This window comes from Somniosus microcephalus, chromosome 3 (assembly GCF_052327205.1).
Source record: "Somniosus microcephalus isolate GS21.2 chromosome 3, FLI_Smic_1.0, whole genome shotgun sequence".
NCBI lineage: Eukaryota > Metazoa > Chordata > Chondrichthyes > Squaliformes > Somniosidae > Somniosus > Somniosus microcephalus.
This window is the reverse complement of record NC_140989.1, coordinates 10,745,167-10,770,070: the sequence shown is the minus strand read 5'-3', so window position 1 is coordinate 10,770,070 and position 24,904 is coordinate 10,745,167. Positions and strand designations below refer to the sequence as shown.

General features: G+C 50.8%; 1 protein-coding gene across 1 annotated transcript; it reads left to right on the top strand.

Moving 5' to 3' along the window:
- The first annotated feature begins 1,188 nt into the window (after window positions 1-1,188).
- LOC147120847 (tripartite motif-containing protein 16-like) lies at window positions 1,189-18,054 on the top strand. Its single transcript, XM_085979189.1, has 6 exons — window positions 1,189-1,918; window positions 7,808-7,903; window positions 8,880-9,113; window positions 10,752-10,923; window positions 14,033-14,128; window positions 15,181-18,054. Exons 1-6 carry the CDS (start codon window positions 1,217-1,219, stop codon window positions 15,711-15,713), a joined length of 1,833 nt encoding a protein of 610 aa, XP_085835315.1. The 5' UTR covers window positions 1,189-1,216; the 3' UTR covers window positions 15,714-18,054.
- Window positions 18,055-24,904: the final 6,850 nt, after the last annotated feature.

Here is a 24,904-nt window from a genome sequence, read left to right as displayed (position 1 = left end):
TGGTGATTCTCTGGTTATGATTAGATAAGAATGGAACCAGGCGAGTGCAGTCCCACCCAGCTGGACGACGGTGGAGAGGCGTTGGAGAAGGATGGAGTGGTCAACCATGTCAACGGCTATAGATAAGTCGAGAAGGACGAGGAGGGATAGTTTACCTTTGTCACAGTCACAAGGGATGTCATTTGTGACTTTGATGAGAGCTGTTTCGGTACTGTGGCAGGGGCGGAAACCTGATTGGAGGGATTCAAACATGGAGTTGCAGGAAAGATGGGCACGGATTTGGGAGGCGACAACACGTTCAAGGACTTAGGAGAGGAGAAAAAAGGGAGGTTGGAGATGGGGCCGCAGTTTGCAAGGATGGAGGGGTCAAGGGTTGGTTTTTGAGGAGAGGGGTGATGATGGCAGATTTGAGGGAGGGGGGACAGTTCCAAAGCCCATCTCCATAACATCGCCTGTCTCTGCCCTTGCCTCAGCCCATCTGCTGCTGAAACCCTCATCCATGCCTTTGTTACCGCTAGACTTGACTATTCCAACCCACTCCTGGCCGGCCTCCCACATTCCACCCTACGTAAACTTGAGGTCATCCAAAACTCGGCTGCCCGTGTCCTAACTCACACCAAGTCCCGTTCACCCATCACCCCTGTGCTCGCTGACCTACATTGGCTCCCGGTTAAGCAGCGCCTCGATTTCAAAATTCTCATCCTTGTTTTCAAATCCCTCCATGGCCTCGCCCCGCCCTATCTCTGTAATCTCCTCCAGCTCCACAACCACCCCCCCCCCCCGAGATATCTGCGCTCCTCTAATTCTGCCCTCTTGAGGATCCCTGATTATAATCACTCCACCATTGGCGGCCGTGCCTTCTGTTGCCTGGGCCCGGAGCTCTGGAATTCCCTCCCTAAACCTCTCCGCCTCGCTACCTCTCTTTCCTCCTTCAAGATGCTCCTTAAAACCTACCGCTTTGACCAAGGTTTTGGTCACCTGCCCTAATTTCTCCTCATGTGGCTCAGTGTCAAATCTTTTGTCTTATTATACTCATATGCAGCGCCTTGGGATGTTTTACTACTTTAAAGGCGCTATATAAATACAACTTGTTGTTGGGTATGTCATATGGCCATTCCAAAGCGCATAAATGAACATTTTGTCGTGGAGAGACTGAGATGCTTCCGGTGAGACGAGAGGGAACGAGCGGGGGGTTTCGTTATAAATAATCCAGATTATGATTTATAGGGGCAGCAACAAGCGCGTTTCACTTTCAGTTTCTGTGAAATCCACAGTTGTGGTGGAGGCGCTGGGCTACGAGCCTGACAGAGGGAGCTGGGCGGAGGGGATGGCCACCTCGACGGTCACCGTGCCCGAGGACAGCCTGTCCTGCACCATCTGCCTGGACTTCTTCAATGACCCTACCACCCTGCCCTGTGGCCACAGCTTCTGCCTGGACTGCATCAGGAAGAACTGGGACCATCAGCAAGTCAGCCCCGGGGTCTACAGCTGCCCCAATTGCCGCAGGTGCTTCAAGCCCCGACCTTCTCTGGGCAAGAACACCGTGCTGTGCAAGATCGTGGAGAGCCTCCGGCAGGCAGCGCCCAGGCGGGGCTCCCAGACCTTGGCTGGTCCCCGGGACGTGCCCTGCGACTCCTGCCCCCAGGACCACAAGCTCAAGGCGGACAAGTCGTGCCTGGTGTGCCTGATCTCGTACTGCGAGCATCACCTGAGGCCACACCGGGAGAGCTCGGCGTTCCGGGACCACCGCCTGGCCGAGCCGGTGAGGGACCTGGCTCAGCGGAGATGCCACAAGCACAGGAAGCCCCTGGAGTCCTACTGCCGCACCGACCGAAGGTGCATGTGCTGGGTCTGCGCTCTGAGAGAGCATGGCGACCACGAAGTCATCACCGTGGACGAGGAGGCGGCGTGTAGACAGGTGAGGGGAGCTTGGGTTCAGGACTGGGACCTGGGACAGGGAGGGGAGCTTGGGTTCGGGACTGGGACCTGGGACAGGGAGGGGAGCTTGGGTTAGGGACTGGGACCTGGGACAGGGAGGGGAGATTGGGTTCGGGACTGGGACCTGGGATCAGGGAGGGGAGCTTGGGTTCAGGACTGGGACCTGGGACAGGGAGGGGAGCTTGGGTTCAGGACTGGGACCTGGGACAGGGAGGGGAGCTTGGGTTAGGGACTGGGACCTGGGACAGGGAGGGGAGCTTGGGTTAGGGACTGGGACCTGGGACAGGGAGGGGAGCTTGGGTTAGGGACTGGGACCTGGGACAGGGAGGGGAGCTTGGGTTCAGGACTGGGACCTGGGACAGGGAGGGGAGCTTGGGTTCAGGACTGGGACCTGGGACAGGGAGGGGAGCTTGGGTTAGGGACTGGGACCTGGGACAGGGAGGGGAGATTGGGTTCGGGACTGGGACCTGGGACCAGGGAGGGGAGCTTGGGTTAGGGACTGGGACCTGGGACAGGGAGGGGAGGTTGGGTTCAGGACTGGGACCTGGGACCAGGGAGGGGAGCTTGGGTTAGGGACTGGGACCTGGGACAGGGAGGGGAGCTTGGGTTCAGGACTGGGACCTGGGACAGGGAGGGGAGCTTGGGTTCAGGACTGGGACCTGGGACAGGGAGGGGAGCTTGGGTTAGGGACTGGGACCTGGGACAGGGAGGGGAGCTTGGGTTAGGGACTGGGACCTGGGACAGGGAGGGGAGCTTGGGTTAGGGACTGGGACCTGGGACAGGGAGGGGAGCTTGGGTTAGGGACTGGGACCTGGGACAGGGAGGGGAGCTTGGGTTCAGGACTGGGACCTGGGATCAGGGAGGGGAGCTTGGGTTCAGGACTGGGACCTGGGACAGGGAGGGGAGCTTGGGTTCAGGACTGGGACCTGGGATCAGGGAGGGGAGATTGGGTTCGGGACTGGGACCTGGGACCAGGGAGGGGAGCTTGGGTTAGGGACTGGGACCTGGGACAGGGAGGGGAGGTTGGGTTCAGGACTGGGACCTGGGACCAGGGAGGGGAGCTTGGGTTAGGGACTGGGACCTGGGACCAGGGAGGGGAGCTTGGGTTCGGGACTGGGACCTGGGACAGGGAGGGGAGCTTGGGTTCGGGACTGGGACCTGGGACAGGGAGGGGAGCTTGGGTTCAGGACTGGGACCTGGGACAGGGAGGGGAGCTTGGGTTAGGGACTGGGACCTGGGACAGGGAGGGGAGCTTGGGTTAGGGACTGGGACCTGGGACGGGGAGGGGAGCTTGGGTTAGGGACTGGGACCTGGGACAGGGAGGGGAGCTTGGGTTCAGGACTGGGACCTGGGATCAGGGAGGGGAGCTTGGGTTCAGGACTGGGACCTGGGACAGGGAGGGGAGATTGGGTTCGGGACTGGGACCTGGGACCAGGGAGGGGAGCTTGGGTTAGGGACTGGGACCTGGGACAGGGAGGGGAGGTTGGGTTCAGGACTGGGACCTGGGACCAGGGAGGGGAGCTTGGGTTAGGGACTGGGACCTGGGACAGGGAGGGGAGCTTGGGTTCAGGACTGGGACCTGGGACAGGGAGGGGAGCTTGGGTTCAGGACTGGGACCTGGGACAGGGAGGGGAGCTTGGGTTAGGGACTGGGACCTGGGACAGGGAGGGGAGCTTGGGTTAGGGACTGGGACCTGGGACAGGGAGGGGAGCTTGGGTTCAGGACTGGGACCTGGGATCAGGGAGGGGAGCTTGGGTTCAGGACTGGGACCTGGGACAGGGAGGGGAGCTTGGGTTCAGGACTGGGACCTGGGATCAGGGAGGGGAGATTGGGTTCTGGACTGGGACCTGGGACCAGGGAGGGGAGCTTGGGTTAGGGACTGGGACCTGGGACAGGGAGGGGAGGTTGGGTTCAGGACTGGGACCTGGGACCAGGGAGGGGAGCTTGGGTTAGGGACTGGGACCTGGGACCAGGGAGGGGAGGTTGGGTTCAGGATTGGGACCTGGGACAGGGAGGGGAGCTTGGGTTAGGGACTGGGACCTGGGACCAGGGAGGGGAGGTTGGGTTCAGGACTGGGACCAGGGAGGGGAGGTTGGGTTAGGGACTGGGACCTGGGACAGGGAGGGGAACTTGGGTTCAGGACTGGGACCTGGGATCAGGGAGGGGAGCTTGGGTTAGGGACTGGGACCGGGGACCAGGGAGGGGAGGTTGGGTTCAGGACTGGGACCAGGGAGGGGAGGTTGGGTTAGGGACTGGGACCTGGGACAGGGAGGGGAGCTTGGGTTCAGGACTGGGACCTGGGATCAGGGAGGGGAGCTTGGGTTAGGGACTGGGACCTGGGATCAGGGAGGGGAGCTTGGGTTCAGGACTGGGACCTGGATTGGGATCAGTGAGGCGAGCTTGGGTTAGGGACTGGAACCTAGGTTGGGATCAGGGAGGGGAGGGGAGGTTGGGTTAGGGGCTGGGACCTGGGAAACGGAAAAACAAAATGCTGATTATTTTTCGAGGGAGCGCAGACTAGTTTGAGAGATGGGATGGTGAATTAAAGTGACAGGTGATCGGAAGCTCAAGGTCAGGCTTGTGGACTGAACTAAAGCGGTCATCCAATCAGCGTTTGGTCTCCCCAATGTAGAGGAGACCGCATCGTGAACAGCGAATACAGTATACTAAATAGAAAGAAGTCGAAGTAAATCGCTGCTTCACCTGGAAGGAGTGTTTGGGGCTCTGGATGGTGGAAAGGGAGGAGGTGAAAGGACAGTTGCTGCATCTCCTGCGTTTGTATCAGAACGTGTCATGGGAAGGGGAGCGGGTGTTGGGGGTGATTGAAGAGTGGACCAGGGTGTCATGGAGAGAATGGTCCCTTCAGAATACTGAAAGGGGAGGGGAGGGGAAGATGTGTTTGGTGGTGGGATCGTGCTGGAGGTGGCAGAAATGGCGGAGGATGATCCGTTGAATGTTGAGGCTGTTGAGGTGGAAGGTGAGGACAAGGGGAAGCTTATCCCGGTTCTGGGAGGGAGGGGAAGGGGTGAGGGCAGAAGTGCGGGAAATGGGATGGACACGCTCAAGGGGAATCTTCGGTTGAGGAAAAAGGAAGACCTATCGGAAGCTCTGGTGTGGAAGGTGGCATCGTCAGAACAGATGCGACGGAGATGGAGAAACTGGGAGAATGGGATAGAGTCCTTACAGGAAGCGGGGTGGGAGGAAGTGTAATCAAGGTAGCTGTGGGAGTAAGTGGGCTTATAGTAGACTTTGGTTGGCGGCCTATCCCCAGTAATGGAGATGGAGAAGTCGAGGAAGGGAGGAGTCGGAGATGGACCATGTGAAGGTGAGGGAGGAATGGAAATTTAAAGTGAAAGTTGATGGAATTTTCCAGTTTGGGGTGAGAGCAGGAAATGGCACTGATACAGTCATTAACGTATCGGAAAAAGAGGTGAGGGGGGGGACCTGAGTAGGACCGGATCAAAGAATATTCCACATAATTCACAAAAAGGTAGGCATAACTAGGACCCATATGGTTTCCCATAGCAACACATTTTATTTGGAGGGAGGGAGTGGAGTCAAAAGAGAAGTTGTTCAATGTGGAATAGTCACGGATGTAGGTGAGAAGAGACTGGACAAGGGAGAAAAAAATAGAGTCGAGAGGAAGAAATATGTTCAACCAGGCGGAGAAGGATGATGGTGGTGGATGGGAACTGGTTGGGCCTCTGTTCAAGGAAGAAATGGAGAGCCCACAGGCCGTCCTGGTGGAGGATGGAAGTGTAGAGGGACTGGATGTCCACGGTGAATCGGAGATGGTTGGGGCCAGGAAACTGGAAACTGTTAAAGTGGTGGAGGGCATCAGAAGAGTCACGGATATAGGTCAGAAAAGACTGGACAAGGGGAGAAAAAAATAGAGTTGAGATAGGAAGAAATCAGTTCTGTGGGGCTAAAACAGGTTGAAATGATGGGTCTACCAGGGCAGTTTGTGTTATTTGTGGATCTTGGGAAGGAGGTAGAAGCGGGCTGTGCGGGTTTGGGGAACTAGGAGGTTGGAGGCCGTGGATGGAAGATCTCCAGAAGAGATGAGGTCAAACGAGGACTTGATGTTCAGTGGTGGGGTCATGGTCCAGGGGGCGGTGGGACGAGGTGTCAGAGAGTTGGCGTTCAGCCTCCGCAAGGTAGAGGTCTGTTCGCCAAACAACAACAGCGCCGACCTCGTCAGCAGGTTTAATGACAACGTTAGAGTTGGACCTGAGAGAACGGAGTGCTGCAACTTCAGAGGGAGGTAGGTTGGAGTGAGTGAGGGGAGCAGAGACATTGAGACGGCCGAAGGGAACTGCCAGTGTGACAATGAAAAGATCTAGAGAGGGTAAGAGGCCAGATTGTGTGGGAACGGGTGGTCCGGTGCTGTGTATAGCACGAGTGCTGGCACTCTGATCCCAATCGCCCTACCACTGGTGGCCGTGCCTTCAGCTGCCTGGGCCCTAATCTCTGGAATTCCCTCCCTAAACCTCTCTGCCTCTCTACCTCTGTCGCCTCCTTTAAGATGCCCCTTAAAACTTACCTCTTTGACCAAGCTATTGTTCACCTGTCCTAATACCTCCTTATGTGGCTCGGTGTCAAATTGTGTCTGATAACAATCCTGAGAAGCGCCTTGGGGCATTTTACTACTTTAAAGGCACTATATAAATACAAGTTGATGTTGTGCAGTGGTAGTGCTGTATCGTGCCAGTGTTGTGCAGTGCCAGTGCTGTATCGTGCCAGTACTGTATCATGCCAGTGTTGTGCAGTGCCAGTGTTGTGCAGTGCCAGTGCTGTATCGTGCCAGTGCTGGGCAGTGCCAGTGTTGTGCAGTGCCAGTGCTGTGCAGTGCCAGTGCTGTATCATGCCAGTACTGTATCATGCCAGTGCTGTGCAGTGCCAGTGTTGTGCAGTGCCAGTGCTGTATCGTGCCCGTGCTGGGCAGTGCCAGTGTTGTGCAGTGCCAGTGTTGTGCAGTGCCAGTGTTGTGCAGTGCCAGTGTTGTGCAGCACCAGTGCTGTGCAGTGCCAGTGCGGAATTATGCTAGTGCTGTGTTGTGCAGTACCAGTGCTGTATTGTGCCAGTGCTGTATCATGCCAGTGCTGTGCAGTGCCAGTGCTGTATTGTGCCAGTGCTGTGCAGTCCCAGTGCTGTATCATGCCAGTACTGTATCATGCCAGTGCTGTGCAGTGCCAGTGTTGTGCAGTGCCAGTGCTGTATTGTGCCAGTGTTGTGCAGTGCCAGTGTTGTGCAGTGCCAGTGTTATGCAGTGCCAGTGCTGAATCATGCTAGTGCTGTGCAGTGTCAGTGCTGTGCAGTGCCAGTGCTGTACCATGCCAGTGCTGTACCATGCCAGTGTTGTGCAATGCCAGTGCTGTGCAGTGCCAGTGCCGTGCAGTGCAGTGCTGTGCAGTGCCAGTGTTGTGCAGTGCCAGTGCTGTGCAGTGCCAGTGTTGTGCAGTGCCAGTGCTGTATCATGCTAGTGCTGTGAAGTGCCAGTGCAGTGCCAGTGTTGTGCAGTGCCAATGCAGTGCAGTGCCGGTGCTGTATCATGCCAGTGTTGTGCAGTGCCAGTGTTGTGCAGTGCCAGTGCTGTGCTGTGCCAGTGTTGTGCAGTGCCAGTGCTGTATCATGCTAGTGCTGTGCAGTGCCAGTGCAGTGCCAGTGTTGTGCAGTGCCAATGCAGTGCAGTGCCAGTGCTATATCATGCCAGTGTTGTGCAGTGCCAGTGCTGTGCAGTGCCAGTGCTGAATCGTACCAGTGCTGTGCAGTGCCAGTGAGTGGGCTGATTTGTTTTGGTGAGGGGGCATTTCATTGAGGGGGAGGGGAGAGGAGGGAAGTGTCTGAGTAATGTTTTATTTTTGTACAGAAGCTAATCATGGACCGGAAGACAGAATTACAGGAACACCTACAGATCACGGCCGATGCGATTGGGCAATGGAAACAATACATTGATTCCATCAAGGTGAGTGGCTGGAAATCTGGGCAGCTGTTTGTCTTGCAGCACATTTTATAAATTCTTTAACGTCATTCCAGATTGCAAAGCTTCAAACAAATAAAGCAGCCGCCACTGTGAGGGGGAGAAAAGAGAATGGGTGTGTCATGGACGCTGACCCAGGAGTTTGCCCCTCCCCCATCTCAGGGCACTTTGCCCATATTGACTTCTTCTGAGCTACCGCTCGGTGAATTAAACAGCTCACCAACTGATCTTGCCCTCTCGATGGAGCTGATGTCAAATCTTCCCCTCATTCCCCGCTGAGATTCAGAGCTCAGCGTGTGAGGGAGTTGCTTCTCTGGGACAACGTCGTAAATCCTAAAGGATCTGGAATCCTTAATTCCCCAGTGGCCCAGGCAGTGACAGCTCAGAGGGTGGATGACGTGAAGCTTTGACCAGGTGCTGGGAGCAAGTGATACTGACCAGTTGGTAAATGACCGGTCACTGGGAGCGAGTGATACTGACCAGTTGGTAAATGACCGGTCACTGAGAGCGAGTGATACTGACCAGTGGGTAACTGATCGGTTGCTGATTGGGGAATGGGGGGGAAGGGGAGAGTGACACTGGGGGGAGTGACAGGGACGAGGGGGGAGTGACATGGACGGAGGGGGGGAGTTTCATGAGGGCAGTGAGACTGGGGGAGAGAGACTGGAGGAGTAACATGGATGGGGGAGAGGGGAGTGACACTGGGGAGTGATAGGGAGTGACCAGTTGCTGGGAGGTGTCCGGCTATGAGTGACTCTGGTCTAACATGCCCCCCCTGTGGGTACATGTCCAGCATGCACTGCCCTTCCTCAGACTGACGAGGTGGGATTTGGAACTGAGCACTGTTGGCGAGTGTGAAACACACACTCGGCCGTCTCATCACTGGGGGCCCCACACATCAACATTCCAAAGCACACTGCTTGAGGGGTCCAATCACATGTTCTATCCCCCTCCTCCACAGGAATCTGCCCAAAGAGTGAAGGATGACACTGTGACCAAATTCACCAAGCTAGTCCAAGCACTGCAGAAGGCACAAAGGGAAGTGGTGGAGTTTATAGAGAGGGAGCAACGAGCTGAGCTGAAGCGGGCCGAAGTTGCCAAGAAAGAACTGGAGCGGAAGTGGACGGAGCTGAGACAGGAGAAGGTGCGGCTGGAAGCTCTGTCCAAGACTAACGACAACATCTCCATCTCCCAGGTGAGATGGGCAGAAGGGGCAGGGAGCGGGGAGGAGCGTGTGTGTGTGGACTGTTTGGCTATATTATGTAACTGTGTGTGTGCGCAGCAGAGGGAGCCTGGGGTAGGAGGGAACAGTATTATTGGGAGGGCCAGTTCCTTGCAGCAATGTAGAGGATCAGCAAGGAGGACATTCAACCTGGATCTTGTAAAGGAAAGATTTCTCTTCAGTTTTATTTTAACCCAGCTCCACGCACAGTGTCGCTTGCACAATCTCCACATCCCACTACTTCCTATTCCGAAGAAACTCTGGAAGTTTCATCCAGGAATTCTGCCTGCTCATCTGCCCTCCCTCTGAACCCTTCCCAAATTCCCGGACATGGAGTCATTGTGAGTATTGGGGTGGGCCACTAATGGAGCGAGTGGGATGTCGGACTGGCCCCTTGCCTATTCTGTCGGGGGAGGAGTGGGACTGGTCTGGCCTAAGTGCTATCCTGAAGATTGTTTTCCTCATTGCTGTGCAGTTGTCTTCCGCCAATGGGTTGCCGTTTGGTTAAGGGCTCGTGGGGTCCACAGGACAAGTGTCTCTGGAGCCTACAAGCCCCGCTTCCAGAATGGCATCACAATGGTGAGTGCGGGGGTGGGCGAGGGTGTGGGGTAAGAATGACCCACACCTCCTCTGTTGGAATTTCTGATTGCTGCTAAAAAAGGGGCAAAAACTCTTCCTCTCTGCTCCAACCTTGCTGAAATGCCCCCCTCCCCCACCCTCAAGACCCCGGAATTTCAGGGCTTCTAACTTCTGGCCCTGACACCGATACTGCAGGTGCCAAAAGAGCCCGAAGACCAGGGCGGTGAAAGAATCCAAACACAACGGCAGAACATCCTTCCGAGACAGGAAATGGGTGGTTAATGGGGAAGTTAGAACGCTCTTACATAAAAGTGGTGGTGAGGTTAAAGCTAACTGATCAAATTAATAATTTCCAGAGAAATTCTCTGAAGATGCTAACACAAATATAAAAAGAGAGAGAACGCGCCTTTCACGATCTCAGGATGTCTCAAAGCGCTTTACAGCCAACAGTCACTGTTGTAATATAGGAAACGCGGCAGACAATTGGCGCACAGCAAGATCCCACAAACAGCAATGTGATAAATGACCAGATAACCTGTTTTTAGAGATGCTGGCTGAGGGATAAATATTGTTCAGGACACCGGGGAGATCCCCCCTGCTCATCTTCGAAATAGTGGCCGTGGGATCTTTTATGTCCACCTGAGAGAGCAGTCGGGGCCTTGGTTTACCGTCTCGCCTGAAAGACGGCACCTCCGACAGGGCAGCGCTCCCTCAGCACTGGCACTGGGAATTTCTGCCTTGCGTCTCCAAGTTCCTGGAGCGAGGCTCCAACCCCTGACCTTCTGACTCTGAGGTGAGGGTGCTGCCCAGTGAGCCACGGCTGACACCCACATTAAATTGCAGTTGGGGTCATTTTGGCAGCTCGGGGCAAAGCAGAGGCTCGTGCTGTTGGGGACGACCTTGGCACCTACCGTTTGATTGTTTGTATTCTATTCAGGTTAGGGACCTGTCCAGCAAGTAACTCCGAGTATTTAGCACAGCGCGCTGAATCCAGCTACATTTTAACGTTTCCTACCTGGCTGTCATTCTCAGGAGTATCTGAGTTTTAATGAAATCGCAGAGAATCCCACCTCATCACCAGCAACACTAGGCCTGGACACAAAACTTGGCAAGGTGGAGAGAGCGGTTGAAAGACTCTCCGCTCTGATCAAAGAGCATTTCCAATCTGCGTGGACGAAGAGTCTGGAGAATACGATCTCCGCAGGTCAGTCAGCGGGCGTGTTCTCTTCATAAATTGTCCAAATTGCTGAGGGCTGATTTAATCCTTGTATAAATATTAATCAATCAGGTCTCCACAACTGCTGCTTGTAAGTGGGTTGCTGGGAATGAAAACTCTTGTATTTTAGCCATTGGGAACTCTTTCAATTAATTACTGGCTCCTTTTTAAGAGGGAGTCTCACCACCAGGGCCCCAGTTAAAGGGGAAGTCTATCGATTAGGAGCCCCTTTTAAAGAGGGAGTATCACTATCCGGCAGTCAGAACCCCATTTAAAGAGCCCCCTCTTTAAATCCTTTATTCTCCTCCAGTTTCCTAACTTGCACCCTCCTCCCAAGTATTAGGGAAAGGATCCAAAGGGAGACAGTGATCACTCAAACCTCCCCATTCTTCATGTTTGAGTATGGATAGGGAAACGCTGGCTGTGTGTGCGACCTGGGGACTCAGTCAGTAACCGAGCTTGACCTGTGCCGACCAATATCCCCACACCGTCAGATTCCACAACAACTGCTGCAAAACAATTTGGAGCAAAACCCTGGTTTGCAGATACACGGAGAGATTAATTTAATACTTTTGCAAGTTTTATTAAGGGGCTTCTTTCTAGAGTCAGCGAGTGGTTTAGTCAGTTTTACAACACTTCCCTTTACCTCCCGCACCTAGAATGAATCCAACCAGACAAATGGGACTGAAAGTCACTTATAGAATCATAGAATAGTACAGCACAGAAGGAGGCCACTCGGCCCATCCAGTCAGTGCCGGCTCTTTCGAAGAGCAATCAAGTTAGTCCCAACCTCCCCCTGCTCTTTCCCCATATTCCTTCTCTCAGCTACCCGTAGGGGATCAAAGTGAAATGAGTCTGGGTTCTCTCAATCCAGTTTACACTAGGACAATATTGCTCATTAACCAGCACTAATTGTCAATCAGAAATTCTCACTCAGTGAGGCCACTAGGATGGTTAATTTGGGAAAGACATAACACACATGGCTGAGGTACATTGTGTTCTTGGCACAATGTAGAGGGAGCTTTACTCTGTATCTAACCCGTGCTGTACCTGCCCTGGGAGTGTTTGATGGGACAGTGTAGAGGGAGCTTTACTCTGTATCTAACCCCGTGCTGTACCTGCCCTGGGAGTGTTTGATGGGACAGTGTAGAGGGAGCTTTACTCTGTATCTAACCCGTGCTGTACCAGCTCTGGGAGTGTTTGATGGGACAGTGTAGAGGGAGCTTTACTCTGTATCTAACCCTGTGCTGCACCTGCCCTGGGAGTGTTTGATGGGACAGTGTAGAGGGAGCTGTACTCTGTATCTAACCCGTGCTGTACCAGCTCTGGGAGTGTTTGATGGGACAGTGTAGAGGGAGCTTTACTCTGTATCTAACCCTGTGCTGCACCTGCCCTGGGAGTGTTTGATGGGACAGTGTAGAGGGAGCTGTACTCTGTATCTAACCTGTGCTGTACCTGCCCTGGGAGTGTTTGATGGGACAGTGTAAAGGGAGCTTTACTCTGTATCTAACCCATGCCGTACCCACCCTGGGAGTGTCTGATGGGACAGTGTAGAGGGAGCTTTACTCTGTATCTAACCCGTGCTGTACCTGCCCTGGGAGTGTTTGATGGGTAGTGTAGAGGGAGCTTTACTCTGTATCTAACCCATGCTGTACCTGACCTGGAAGTGTTTGATTGGACAGTGTAGAGGGAGCTTTACTCTGTATCTAACCCGTCCTGTGTCTGCCCTGGGAGTGTTTGATGGGACAGTGTAGAGGGAGCTTTACTCTGTATCTAACCTGTGCTGTGCCTGCCCTGGGAGTATTTGATGGGACAGTGTAGAGGGAGCTTTACTCTGTATCTAACCTGTGCTGTATCTGCCCTGGGAGTGTTTGATGGGACAGTGTAGAGGGAGCTTTACTCTGTACCTAACACGTGCTGTACCTGCCCTGGGAGTGTTTAATGGGTAGTGTAGAGGGAGCTTTACTCTGTATCTAACCCGTGCTTTACCTGCCCTGGGAGTGTTGGATGGGACAGTGTAGAGGGAGCTTTACTCTGTATCTAATCCATGCTGTACCTGCCCTGGGAGTGTTTGACGGGACAGTGTAGAGGGAGCTTTACTCTGTATCTAACCCGTCCTGTGTCTGCCCTGGGAGTGTTTGATGGGACAGTATAGAAGGAGCTTTACTCTGTATCTAACCCATGCTGTACCTGCCCTGGAAATGTTTGATGGGGACAGTGTAGAGGGAGCTTTACTCTGTATCTAACCTGTGCTATACCTGCCCTGGGAGTGTTTGATGGGACAGTGTAGAGGGAGCTTTACTCTGTATCTAACCCGTGCTGTACCTGCCCTGGGAGTGTTTGATGGGGACAGTGTAGAGGGAGCTTTACTCTGTATCTAACCCGTGCTGTACCTGCCCTGGGAGTGTTTGATGGGACAGTGTAGAGGGAGCTTTACTCTGCATCTAACCTGTGCTGTACCTGCCCTGGGAGTGTTTGATGGGGACAGTGTAGAGGGAGCTTTACTCTGTATCTAACCTGTGCTATACCTGCCCTGGAGTGTTTGATGGGGACAGTGTAGAGGGAGCTTTACTCTGTTTCTAACCCGTGCTGTACCTGCCCTGGGAGTGTTTGATGGGACAGTGTAGAGGGAGCTTTACTCTGTATCTAAGCCGTGCTGTACCTGCCCTGGGAGTGTATGATGGGACAGTGTAGAGGGAGCTTTACTCTGTATCTAACCCGTGCTGTACCTGCCCTGGGAGTGTTTGATGGGAAAGTATAGCGGGAGCTTTACTCTGTATCTAACCCGTGCTGTACCTGCCCTGGGAGTGTTTGATGGGAAAGTATAGCGGGAGCTTTACTCTGTATCTAACCCATGCTGTACCTGCCCTGGGAGTTCTGATACTGACACAGTGGGAATGTGGGTGGGTGGGGGGAGGGGGAGTGTGTCTTGTAAAATAAAATTAAATAAAGAACCTCACCGAGTGCAAAACCTGACTAACACATCAAATTTCAAAAAGTTTTGACTGTTTTCTGAGCAGCTGATTATTACAGAATTGAGTAAACTTCCCCCAATTAATGCCCGATGTTATCCATTTATCTTCTGATGTGTTCACAGATGAAGAAGAGACATACTCGCAGCCCTCACTCAGTGCAGTCCCCCAAGAACAGCCATTGCTCCTTGAAACAAGGAACAGGGAGGACCTCCTGCAGTGTGAGTAACTCTCGGACATTTGTACCCTGGCTCCCCTAACTCGCACCGTATGGGGGGAGAGGGGGAGAGGCGGGGAGGGATGTGTCTATGTATGATCAGTCCAAGGATCATGGAGTCTGATGGGGCTGTGGGAAAACCATCTGTGAGAAGCGCCTGCTCGAGTAAATACCGGAGATCAAGTCAACTCTGGTCCTATGGGTGCTTATTTATCCCCGAATTTACCCCTGCCCACTTGGGGGGGAATGGTGTGTGTGGGTGTGTGTGGGGAGGGGATCAGAATTTAAATGGTGCAACCCGCTGTGTTCGCCGCCGTCACCCCCTCCCCCACACTGCCCCTCCCCCACACTGCCCCCCGCCGCCATTTTAACCCTTGGGTGTCTGGCAGTGGTGTGGCCACCCCAGGCGTGCAGGGGGAAAAGTTCCTCATAAAAGTTTCAATATCCGGGCCCTATGACACAATTTGGACCTTGGCACCATTTTAACGTTGAAATGCACGAATCGGCACTGCCAGCGAAAGCCAAGGGCCAACAAGGTCACGGCTACAATGAGCCCAGGTAAGATCGGTTATGGAACAACTTTTTACAGGTTCCTTGTGGGCCAACCGGAGCAAGAGTGCTTCCCCTGGCTCAATGAGGTAACCTTGGACCTCCTCTGCTCCAGGCTCGCCCCCCACTCCCACCCCCACCATCAACGTCCCCCACCATGCCTGGCTAGTTCTGGAAGCCCTCTCCTTACTCACCTTGCTGTGGACCGTGTCCCTTGAGAGAAAGAAAAACTTGCATTTATGTAGCGCCTTTCACTTCCACAGGAGATCCCTAATCTCTGGAATTCCCTTCCCAAACCTCTCCGCCTCTCTACCTCTCGCTCCTCCGTTAAACCTATCTCTTCCGCCTGCCATAATATCTCCTTATGTGGCTCAGTGTCAGATTTTATCTGATAATTGCTCCTGTGACACGCACATAAACGCAATTTGCTGTTGTTGGCATATAGGCCCAGGATTGTAGCCTTTGTCTCCTAATCCCTGCAATCCTGACCTGTTGTATCTCCTGCAGATTGCTGCCAGATTACGTTGGACCCCAGCACAGCCCAGAGGGAGCTGTACCTGAGCGACAGCAACCAGCGAGTGACCAACATCTACCCCAAGTCCGAGGACTACGAGCCATGCTCCGAAAGGTTTGACCTGTGCAACCAAGTGCTGTGCAGGGAGAGCTTGGGTGCTGGCCAGTTTTACTGGGAGGTGGAGCTGAACGACGGGGACGCTATGGTCGGGATCACTCACGAGCAGATCAGGAGGAAAGGATCGGATAATTCCTGCATCCTCGGACGGAACAGTTTCTCCTGGTGCGTCGAATTCTGGTACAATAATGTGTCGGCCTGGCACAACAATGAAGAGACTAGGCTGAAGGTGGAGAGGTACGGGCGGATTGGCATGTGCCTGGACTGCCCAGGCGGCACGCTGTCCTTTTATGGTGTTGCCGGCCAGGTCACCCTCATACACCAATTCCGAGCCACCTTCACCGAACCCATGTACCCGGCCTTTTGGATCTACTGCGACACGACTCTCGGCATCTGCCAGTTCACATAACCTCCGCCCAGAACCTCAGGACGTCCCAAAGCACTTCACAGACAACAAAGTACTTAAAAAAATGCAGTCACTGTTGTAATGTAGGAAACGCGGCAGCCAATTTGTGCACAGCAAGCTCCCACAAACAGCAAATGGCCAGACAATCTGTTTTTTAGTGATTTTGAGTGAGGGATAAATATTGGCCCCAGGACACTGGGGAGAACTAATACAATAGCAAAATACTGCAGATGCTGGAAATCTGAAATAGCAACAGAAAACGCTGGAAACACTCGGCAGGTCAGGCCGCATCCGTGGAGAGAGAAACAGAGTCAATGTTTCGGGTCGAAGACCTTTGGTCAGTTCTGACGGAGGGTCCTCGACCCGGAACGTTGACTCTGTTTCTCTCGCCTCGATGCTGCCTGACCTGCTGAGTATTTCCAGCATTTTCTGTAGTTATTACTGGGACGAACTCCCTTGCTCTTTATGGAAATAGTGCCATGGGATCTTTTACATCTACCCGAGTGGGCCTCGGTTTAACGTCTCATCCGAAAGACGGCACCTCTGACAGTGCGGCGCCCCCTCAGCACTGCACTGCGAGTGTCAGCCTAGCTTTATGTGCTCAAGTCTCTGGAGTGGGATCTGAACCCACAGCCTATCTCACTCGACTACCAATAATAACAATAATCATAATCAACTTTATTGTCACTGTTAGTGCACAAGTGCAGTACAACGAAATGTAGGCTTGCGGCTCCCGAGAGTGGACATTTAGATTAAGACATTTAAACATTCAACATTCATTTGGCTTGTAATACATTAACATAAACATAACCATAATAAAGTGCATTGGCAGATGTGCAGGCTTTAGAGTTTATTTGTGGAGTTCAGTAGGATGACAGCCCTGGGAAAGAAGCTGTTACTAAATCTGGTCGTTCGGGTGCGAATGCATCTGTAGCGTCTCCCAGATGGCAGGAGGGCGAACAGACTGTGGCTGGGGTGGGTAGGGTCTTTGATGATGGTCCGTGACCTCCGTAAACAGCGTTTCTGGTATATGTGCGCTATGGTCAGTAGCCGGGTGCCGGTAATGCGTTGGGCAGTTTTGACTACCCGCTGCAGGGCTTTCCGGTCATAGTAGCTACAGCTGCCATACCATACTGTGATACAGTTTGTCAGGATGCTCTCTATTGTGCAGCGGTAAAAGTTAGAGAGGATCAGGGGTGACAGGTTACATCCAGTCAGCCTCCTTAGGAAATAAAGGCGCTGCTGGGCTTTCTTCACCAGAGAGGAGGTATTGAGGGACCAGGAGAGGTCTTCCGTGATGTGGACTCCGAGGAACTTAAAGCTGTCCACCCTTTCCACCACAGCCCCATGGATGTGGATGGGGGTGTGACTTCCGCCTTTAACTTCCTGAAGCCCACAATGATTTCTTTGGTTTTCTTGATGTTAAGGGCCAGGTTGTTATCGGCGCACCACTTCACGAGATGCTGGACCTCCTCCCTGTAGGCTGACTCATTGTTGTTGGTGATCTGGCCTACTACCGTGGTATCATCCGCAAACTTGATGATGGTGTTGGAACCATGAACAGCCACACAGTCGTGGGTGAAGAGGGAGTAGAGGAGGGGGCTCAGCACACATCCTTGTGGGGCCCCCGTGTTCAGGGTCAGGGGGCTGGAGGTGTGGTTACCTAATTTGACAGACTGGGGTCTGTTTGTTAGGAAGTCCAGGGTCCAGTTGCAGAGGGAAGTATTCAGGCCAAGAGTGTGGAGTTTGGTGGCCAGCTTGTTGGGGACGATAGTGTTGAATGCTGAGCTGTAGTCTATGAACAGCATTCTGATGTAGGTCTCTTTACCATCTAAGTGATTCAGTGCAGAGTGTAGAGCAGTTGTGATTGCATCCTCCGTTGATCTGTTTGCACGATAGGCAAACTGGTGTTCGTCAAGAGAGGCGGGAACACTGGCTTTGATGTGAGCCAGGACCAGTCTCTCGAAACACTTCATTATGATGGGTGTGAGTGCGACAGGTCGATAGTCGTTGGGGACGTGTCCAGTATTAATGTCAATATATATTGGGGGTGTGTCCAGTATTAATATCAATATGTATTGGGGGCGTGTCCAGTATTAATATCAATATGTATTGGGGGTGTGTCCAGTATTAATATCAATATGTATTGGGGGCGTGTCCCACATTATCAATATGTATTGGGGGTGTGTCCAGTATTAATATCAATATGTATTGGGGGCGTGTCCCACATTATCAATATGTATTGGGGGTGTGTCCAGTATTAATATCAATATGTATTGGGGGCGTGTCCCACATTATCAATATGTATTGGGGTGTGTCCAGTATTAAAAGCAATATGTATTTGGGGGCGTGTCCAGTATTAATATCAATATATATTGGGGGTGTGTGCAGCATTAATATCAATATGTATTGGGGGCGTGTCCCACATTATCAATATGTATTGTGGGCGTGTCCCACATTATCAATATGTATTGGGGGTGTGTCCAGTATTAATATCAATATGTATTGGGGGCGTGTCCCACATTATCAATATGTATTGGGGTGTGTCCAGTATTAAAAGCAATATGTATTTGGGGGCGTGTCCAGTATTAATATCAATATATATTGGGTGTGTGTGCAGCATTAATATCAATATGTATTGGGGGCGTGTCCCACATTATCAATATGTATTGTGGGCGTGTCCCACATTATCAATATGTATTGGGGGGTGTCCAGTATTACTATCAATATGCATTGGGGGCATGTCCAGTATTAATATCAATATGTATTGGGGGCGTGTCCAGTATTAATACCAATATGTATTGGGGGCGTGTCCAGTATTAATACCAATATGTATTGGGGGCGTGTCCAGTATTAATACCAATATGTATTGGGGGCGTGTCCAGTATTACTATCAATATGTATTGGGGGCGTGTCCAGTATTAATAACAATATGTATTGGGGGCGTGTCCAGTATTAATACCAATATGTATTGGGGGCGTGTCCAGTATTAATACCAATATGTATTGGGGGCGTGTCCAGTATTAATACCAATATGTATTGGGGGCGTGTCCACTATTAATACCAATATGTATTGGGGGCGTGTCCAGTATTAATATCAATGGCCCAGATATTCTGATCGCCAGTTTCCCGCAGGCGAAGGCCTGCGATCTGGAAAAATCCACGCCGTTACCCGAGGGCTCCCGGGAGGCGCACAGTTCCGCTCCTGGGCCTCTCCAAACTGCCGGTGTACAGGGTCCATGTATCCCGGGGGCGCAGGCGGGTCACAGCATCCCTGGGATCACGTGGGTCATTGGGAGCCAATCACAGGAAGACCTGTCAAATATATGAATGGAGTTCAATGAAAAAACATAGTGAAACTTTAAATAAATTTTAAAAAATCATCACATTTTTAAAATGACTTGAAATAACAATAAATTAACTATTTTAAACAAAAATTTAAATTTTTGAAAAAAATAATTAAAGTTTTTTACAGTGTTAAAAATAAACTTACCTTTTTTTAAAGTATTTTTAAATGATAAATCAGTGAATTAAAAAAAAAACTTTTTTCAACTCTTATCCTGGTAAAAGCAGGCCTTACGCAGGCGTTTTCTGCAGGCGGAGGGTCTCCAAAAAGCGGAACTCTCCGCCCACAGAGGTCCTTCGCCAGGGCAGCCGGAGGGTCTGTCGAGAGCTTTCTTGACAGATCGGAAATGCCGGTTTCCAGCGAATACGCTGTGCATGCCTAAAACCAGCATTTCCAATGTCCCTACGGGTGGGTACACAGCGCGTACACACCCATAGGGATCAGAATATCCGGCCCATTATGAATTGGGGGCGTGTCCAGAATTAATATCAATATGTATTGGGGGAATCTCTATCCTTCTCCATTGGTGCTACATCGCTCTTCTGCTCCATAAACAGCTGGATCAGTACCGTATTGGGATCTTTGTGTGTAGTCAAAAGACTCGCTTAATTGATGTGGCCGGGGGCTTGCCCTCTGACCTCCTTCATGATGCTTCTCTGCTTCCAGCTGAACTTGCTCCTCCTCACTCCTGCCAAGCTCCCTGCTCAAACTCCAGCCCCTCGCCAGCTGTGGGACCCCCTGCCCTGATGTTTGCAACAGCTGGAGAGATTGACGCAATGTGGGGCCCACAAAGTCATCCATGAGGCCGATGAGATGTTGGCCTTTCCCGCAAGGGGGGCCGGAATACAAATGGGAGATGTCAATGTTGCCTGTAATTATTTTTTGGAGCGGGCGGCCCCTTTAACGGACTGCATGGCCCATTCAGAAATCCACGCAGGCGCAGTTTTTACATTTATAAGGCGGTGAACTGGCTGCGCGTGTTTTCCAGAGCGCTGCACAGCCAGGGAACATCGGAGGAAGCGAAGCTTCAGCTGTACCGAGCCTGGGTCAGACCCCATCTGGACACTGCATCCAGGTCTGGGCACCGCACCTCAGGAAGGATATATCGGCCTTGGAGGAGCTGCAGGAACAGATTGACCAGAATGATACTGCAGTGGGGAGAGAGTTAAACTGACATCGCTGGCAGTTTCACTGAAGGTGTAAGGAAAACAGGGACTACCATGAAAGACCACATCCATAAAGATGCGGTCAAAGATAGCTGACCTTTAGAGAGATATAAAACAATGAAATGGAGACAGGATGTCCAGCATTTCAACTAGAACTTTATTACATAGAAACATAGAAACATAGAGATAGGAACAGGAGTAGGCCATTCGGCCCTTCGAGCCTGCTCCGCCATTCAATGAGATCATGGCTGATCTTCGTCTGAGATCTTAGCTGATCTTACCAGTTCAGTACCCCGTCCCCGCCTTTTCTCCGTAACCCTTAATCCCCTTAGCCTTCAGAAATATATCCAATTCTCTCTTGAAAATATTTATTGAATTAGCCTTCACAGCCCTCTGTGGCAGGGAATTCCACAGGCTCACCACTCTTTGAGTGAAGAAATTCTTCCTCATCTCTGTTTTAAATGATTTGCCCGCTATTTTTAGACTGTGGCCCCTGGTTCTGTGCTCCCCTGCCATTGGAAACATTCTCTCTGAATTCAGCCTGTCCAGGCCTGCCATAATTTTATATGTTTCGATGAGATCCCCTCTCAATCTTCTAAACTCCAGTGAGTACAAGCCCAAACTATTCAATCTCTCCTCGTAGGTCATTCCCGCCATTCCAGGTATCAGCCTGGTGAATCGCCGCTGCACTCTTTCCATGGCAAGAACATCCTTCCGCAGATGGGGCGACCAAAACTGTACACAATACTCCAGATGCGGTCTCACCAGCACCTTGTACAGCTGTAGTAAGGTATCCCTATTCCTATACTCGAACCCCCTTGATATGAAGGCCAACATACCATTTGCCTTCTTAATCGCCTGTTGCACCTGCATGCTCTCCTTCAGTGACTGGTGCACAAGAACACCCAGGTCCCTCTGCACTTCCCCATCTCCCAATCTATTGCCATTTAGATAATCTACCCTCCTGTTTTTACCCCCAAAGTGGATAACCTCGCATTTATCCACATTATAGTGCATCTGCCACGTATCCGCCCATTCCCCCAACCTGTCCAAATCGCACTGTAGCCTCCTGACATCCTCATCAGAGCCCACCCCTCCTCCTAGTTTAGTGTCGTCAGCGAATTTGGAAATATTGCATCCAATTCCCTGATCCAGATCATTTATATATATATTGTGAACAGCTGGGGTCCCAGGACAGATCCTTGCGGCACCCCGCTGGTCACTGCCTGCCACTCCGAAAACGAGCCGTTTATTCCAACTCTCTGTTTTCTATCCGCCAGCCAGTTCTCTATCCACGTTAATACTTTGCCCCCAATCCCATGAGCCTTAATTTTGCATGATAATCTTTTGTGTGGAACCTTATCGAAGGCTTTCTGGAAGTCAAGGTACACCACATCCACTGGCTCTCCCCCATCTATTTTACCAGTTACTTCCTCAAAAAATTCCAGCAGATTAGTCAAACACGATTTACCCTTTGTAAATCCATGTTGACTCTGTCCGATCCTTTCCCCATTTGTCAAGTGCTCCGCTATTTTATCCTTAATAATGGACTCTAGCATTTTGCCCACAACCGATGTAAGGCTTACTGGTCTATAATTCCCTGCTTTCTCTCTACCCCCCTTTTTAAATATTGGGGTAACATTAGCTACCCTCCAATCCACGGGTACTGTTCCCGAGTCAATGGAGTTCCGGAAGATGATCCTTAGAGCATCTGCTATCTCCAGGGCCACCTCCTTAAGTACCCTAGGATGTAGTTTATCAGGCCCCGGGGATTTGTCGGCCTTCAGTCCCCTCAACTTACCCAACACCATATCCCTAGAGATACTAATTTCTGTCAGCTCCTCCCTCTCATTAGTCCCTATGTTTGCCGATATTCCTGGGAGGTTATTTGTGTCCTCCTTTGTGAATACAGAACCAAAGTATGAGTTTAATTGGTCTGCCATTTCCTTATTCTCCATTATATATTCTCCCGAATCGGACTGCAAGGGACCGACTTGGGATTTTACCAGTCTTTTCCTCCTGATATACCGATAAAAGCTTTTGCAGTCTGTCTTTATGTTTGCTGCAAGTTTACTTTCGTATTCTATTTTCCCCTTCCTGATTAATCCCTTTGTCCTCTTTTGCTGTATCCTGTACTGCCCCCAATCTTCCGGTCTGGTGCTTTTTTTTGCCAGTTGATATGCCCTTTTTTTAAATTTTATGCTGTCCCTAATTTCCCTCGTTATCCATGGTTGAGCCACCTTTTTAGGTTTATTTTTATGCCAAACCGGTATAAACATGTTCTGGAATTCTTCCATTCTATCTTTGAATGCTTGCCATTGTCTCTCCACTGTCAATCCCCCCAGAAACACCACCCAATCAATCTTACCCAATTCCCGTCTCATACCCTCGTAATTCCCTTTATTTAAGTTCTGGACCTTAGTCTCTGATTCAATTTCCTCACTCTCCATCTCGACTGAGAGCTCGATCATATTATGATCACTCTGACCCAAGGGGCCTCGTACAAGAAGATTGTTGATAAGTCCCTTCTCATTGCACAATACCCAGTCTAAAATGGCCTGATCTCGAGTCGGCTCCTCGACATATTGGTCCAGATAACCGTCCCGAAAACATTCCAGGAATTCCTCCTCCTCAGAATTACATTCAGGTTACATTCCAAGGTATCTTTTAATTAGCATTCAGCAGTTTGAGTGATTGATTGAGGAGGCAGCTTATACATGTTCATATTAAGATTCGTAACCAATCCGTGAAGGTGCATGTGGGCCAAGATCCAATCAGGTGGCAGGAATGAACTTAACATGAGGTGGCCATGTGTATTGTAACGTATAAAAATGTGGTGTTTTCTGTAACAATTTGGAAAGGTCTGGCTAAGACAGAACAGACTGTTTCCCCACCGGTGCAATAAAGACAACTTGACTATCGATCTAAAACCTTGTGTCGAGTGTTGGTTTAAAATACTCCACAATTGGTGTCACGAACAGGATCCACAGAGACGGGAGGCACGGGCGAGTGAAGCTGAGCCAAAAACATGAGTACTTTTAAATACCACGTACGGTTAGGGCAAGGCAACACCGTCTCGTGTCCACCGCCCCCTTTGGAATCAAAGTACTAAAAGGTTTGAATCGATAAATCAAGCGGTCTTGGGGTTCAGGTGAAATGCGTGGAAGTATAGGCGGGGTATGAGTTGCAAGTAGTGCATTAACTTTGGAGTACAAGTCTAAAGCATACCTCTGACAACAAATCGCCAGAACAAAATTGTTGCAAGTACCGTCTCACTCTGCGAGAGTAAAGTAAGGGACGTACCGCTGACAGCAATTAACCGTGGAAAGTGAACAACTCGAGTGGGGACCGGTGGGGTCTCTGACACCCTATTTAGTGGACAAAAATAAAAGATTAATTGACAAAATGGTTAAAAACGATTGGTAACCGAATGACCCACTGGTAAACAAAGAGAATGGTGGGCTAAAGAAACAAAATTAAAGGAAGAAAAAGCCATCATTTTAGTGGCTCGCACATATTATGAGTTGAGTAGACGTACTCGAATTTGGACCAAAAACGGGTGCCAAAGTTGTACTCGAGTAGCAGTAATTTAAGAAATGGATTGACTCAGTACACGGTGGAATATATTTGGACTATTGTGGAACCCCTGCGGGACCCTGGTCCATGTATACTGTCTATCCCCGACAGTAAAGGCGAATTTCCCTTGTGATTCCTCTGCCAATGGTATGGACCAGAACCCGTTCACTATATCCAAGACTGTCAATATCTTAAAGTCTGGTTTCAGACCATTAAATATCTTATTCAATGCGAATTAAATTAAAGTTTTATCGACACAGATGCTATCAGCTTCTGTCCAAAACAAGCAAAATCCAGGATTTGCTGAGTGAAAGGAATCTTAAAAGGAATGCTGGGATCTCAGTTTGTGTGAAAGTGTGTGTTAAAAGTGTGGAAGTTTCTGTCTTTGGAAAAAAGTGTCTGTTGTGCTTGTTTTAGCTCCACCCGCTCTTTTGTACAGAGAGCTAAAAGCTGTTTAACCTTTTGAAGACTTGTCTTGAATGATGGACAAGTGTGTATTGTTTTAAGTTTGTTAATTGTTTTACAAAAGATAAGCTTCAGCCTTGAAGTCACAGTTACCAATGTGCCTGGAAGAAAATGAAACTATGGTTTCTTTCTTTTTCAAGTGAAACTGGTTAGGTAAAAAAAATTGATCTGGATTGGATTGGAGTTATTGAGGTTAATTAACCTATTAAAACCAGACTTTTATTGTGACCACGGTGAAATTCTGGTTGGTGTAAATTTGTGTAGACCGTATTGAATCAGATATTTAATGGTCTGAAACCAGACTTTAAGATATTTACAGTCTTGGATATAGCGAATGGGTTCTGGTCCATACCATTGGTAGAGAAATCACAAGGGAAATTCACCTTTACTGTCGGGGATAGACAATATACATGGACCAGGGTCCCGCGGGGGTTCCACAATAGTCCAAGTATATTCCACCGTGTACTGAGTCAAGCCTTAGACGAGTTAGACCTATCAAAGTACCAGAGCGCCCTACTCCAATATGTCGATGACATAATGATTGCATCAGAGGATGCCAAAGGACACATGGGAGCATTACTAGCCACCCTCCAGACACTTAAGAAAGCTGGCTTTAAATTGAACCCCAAAAAGGCACAGGT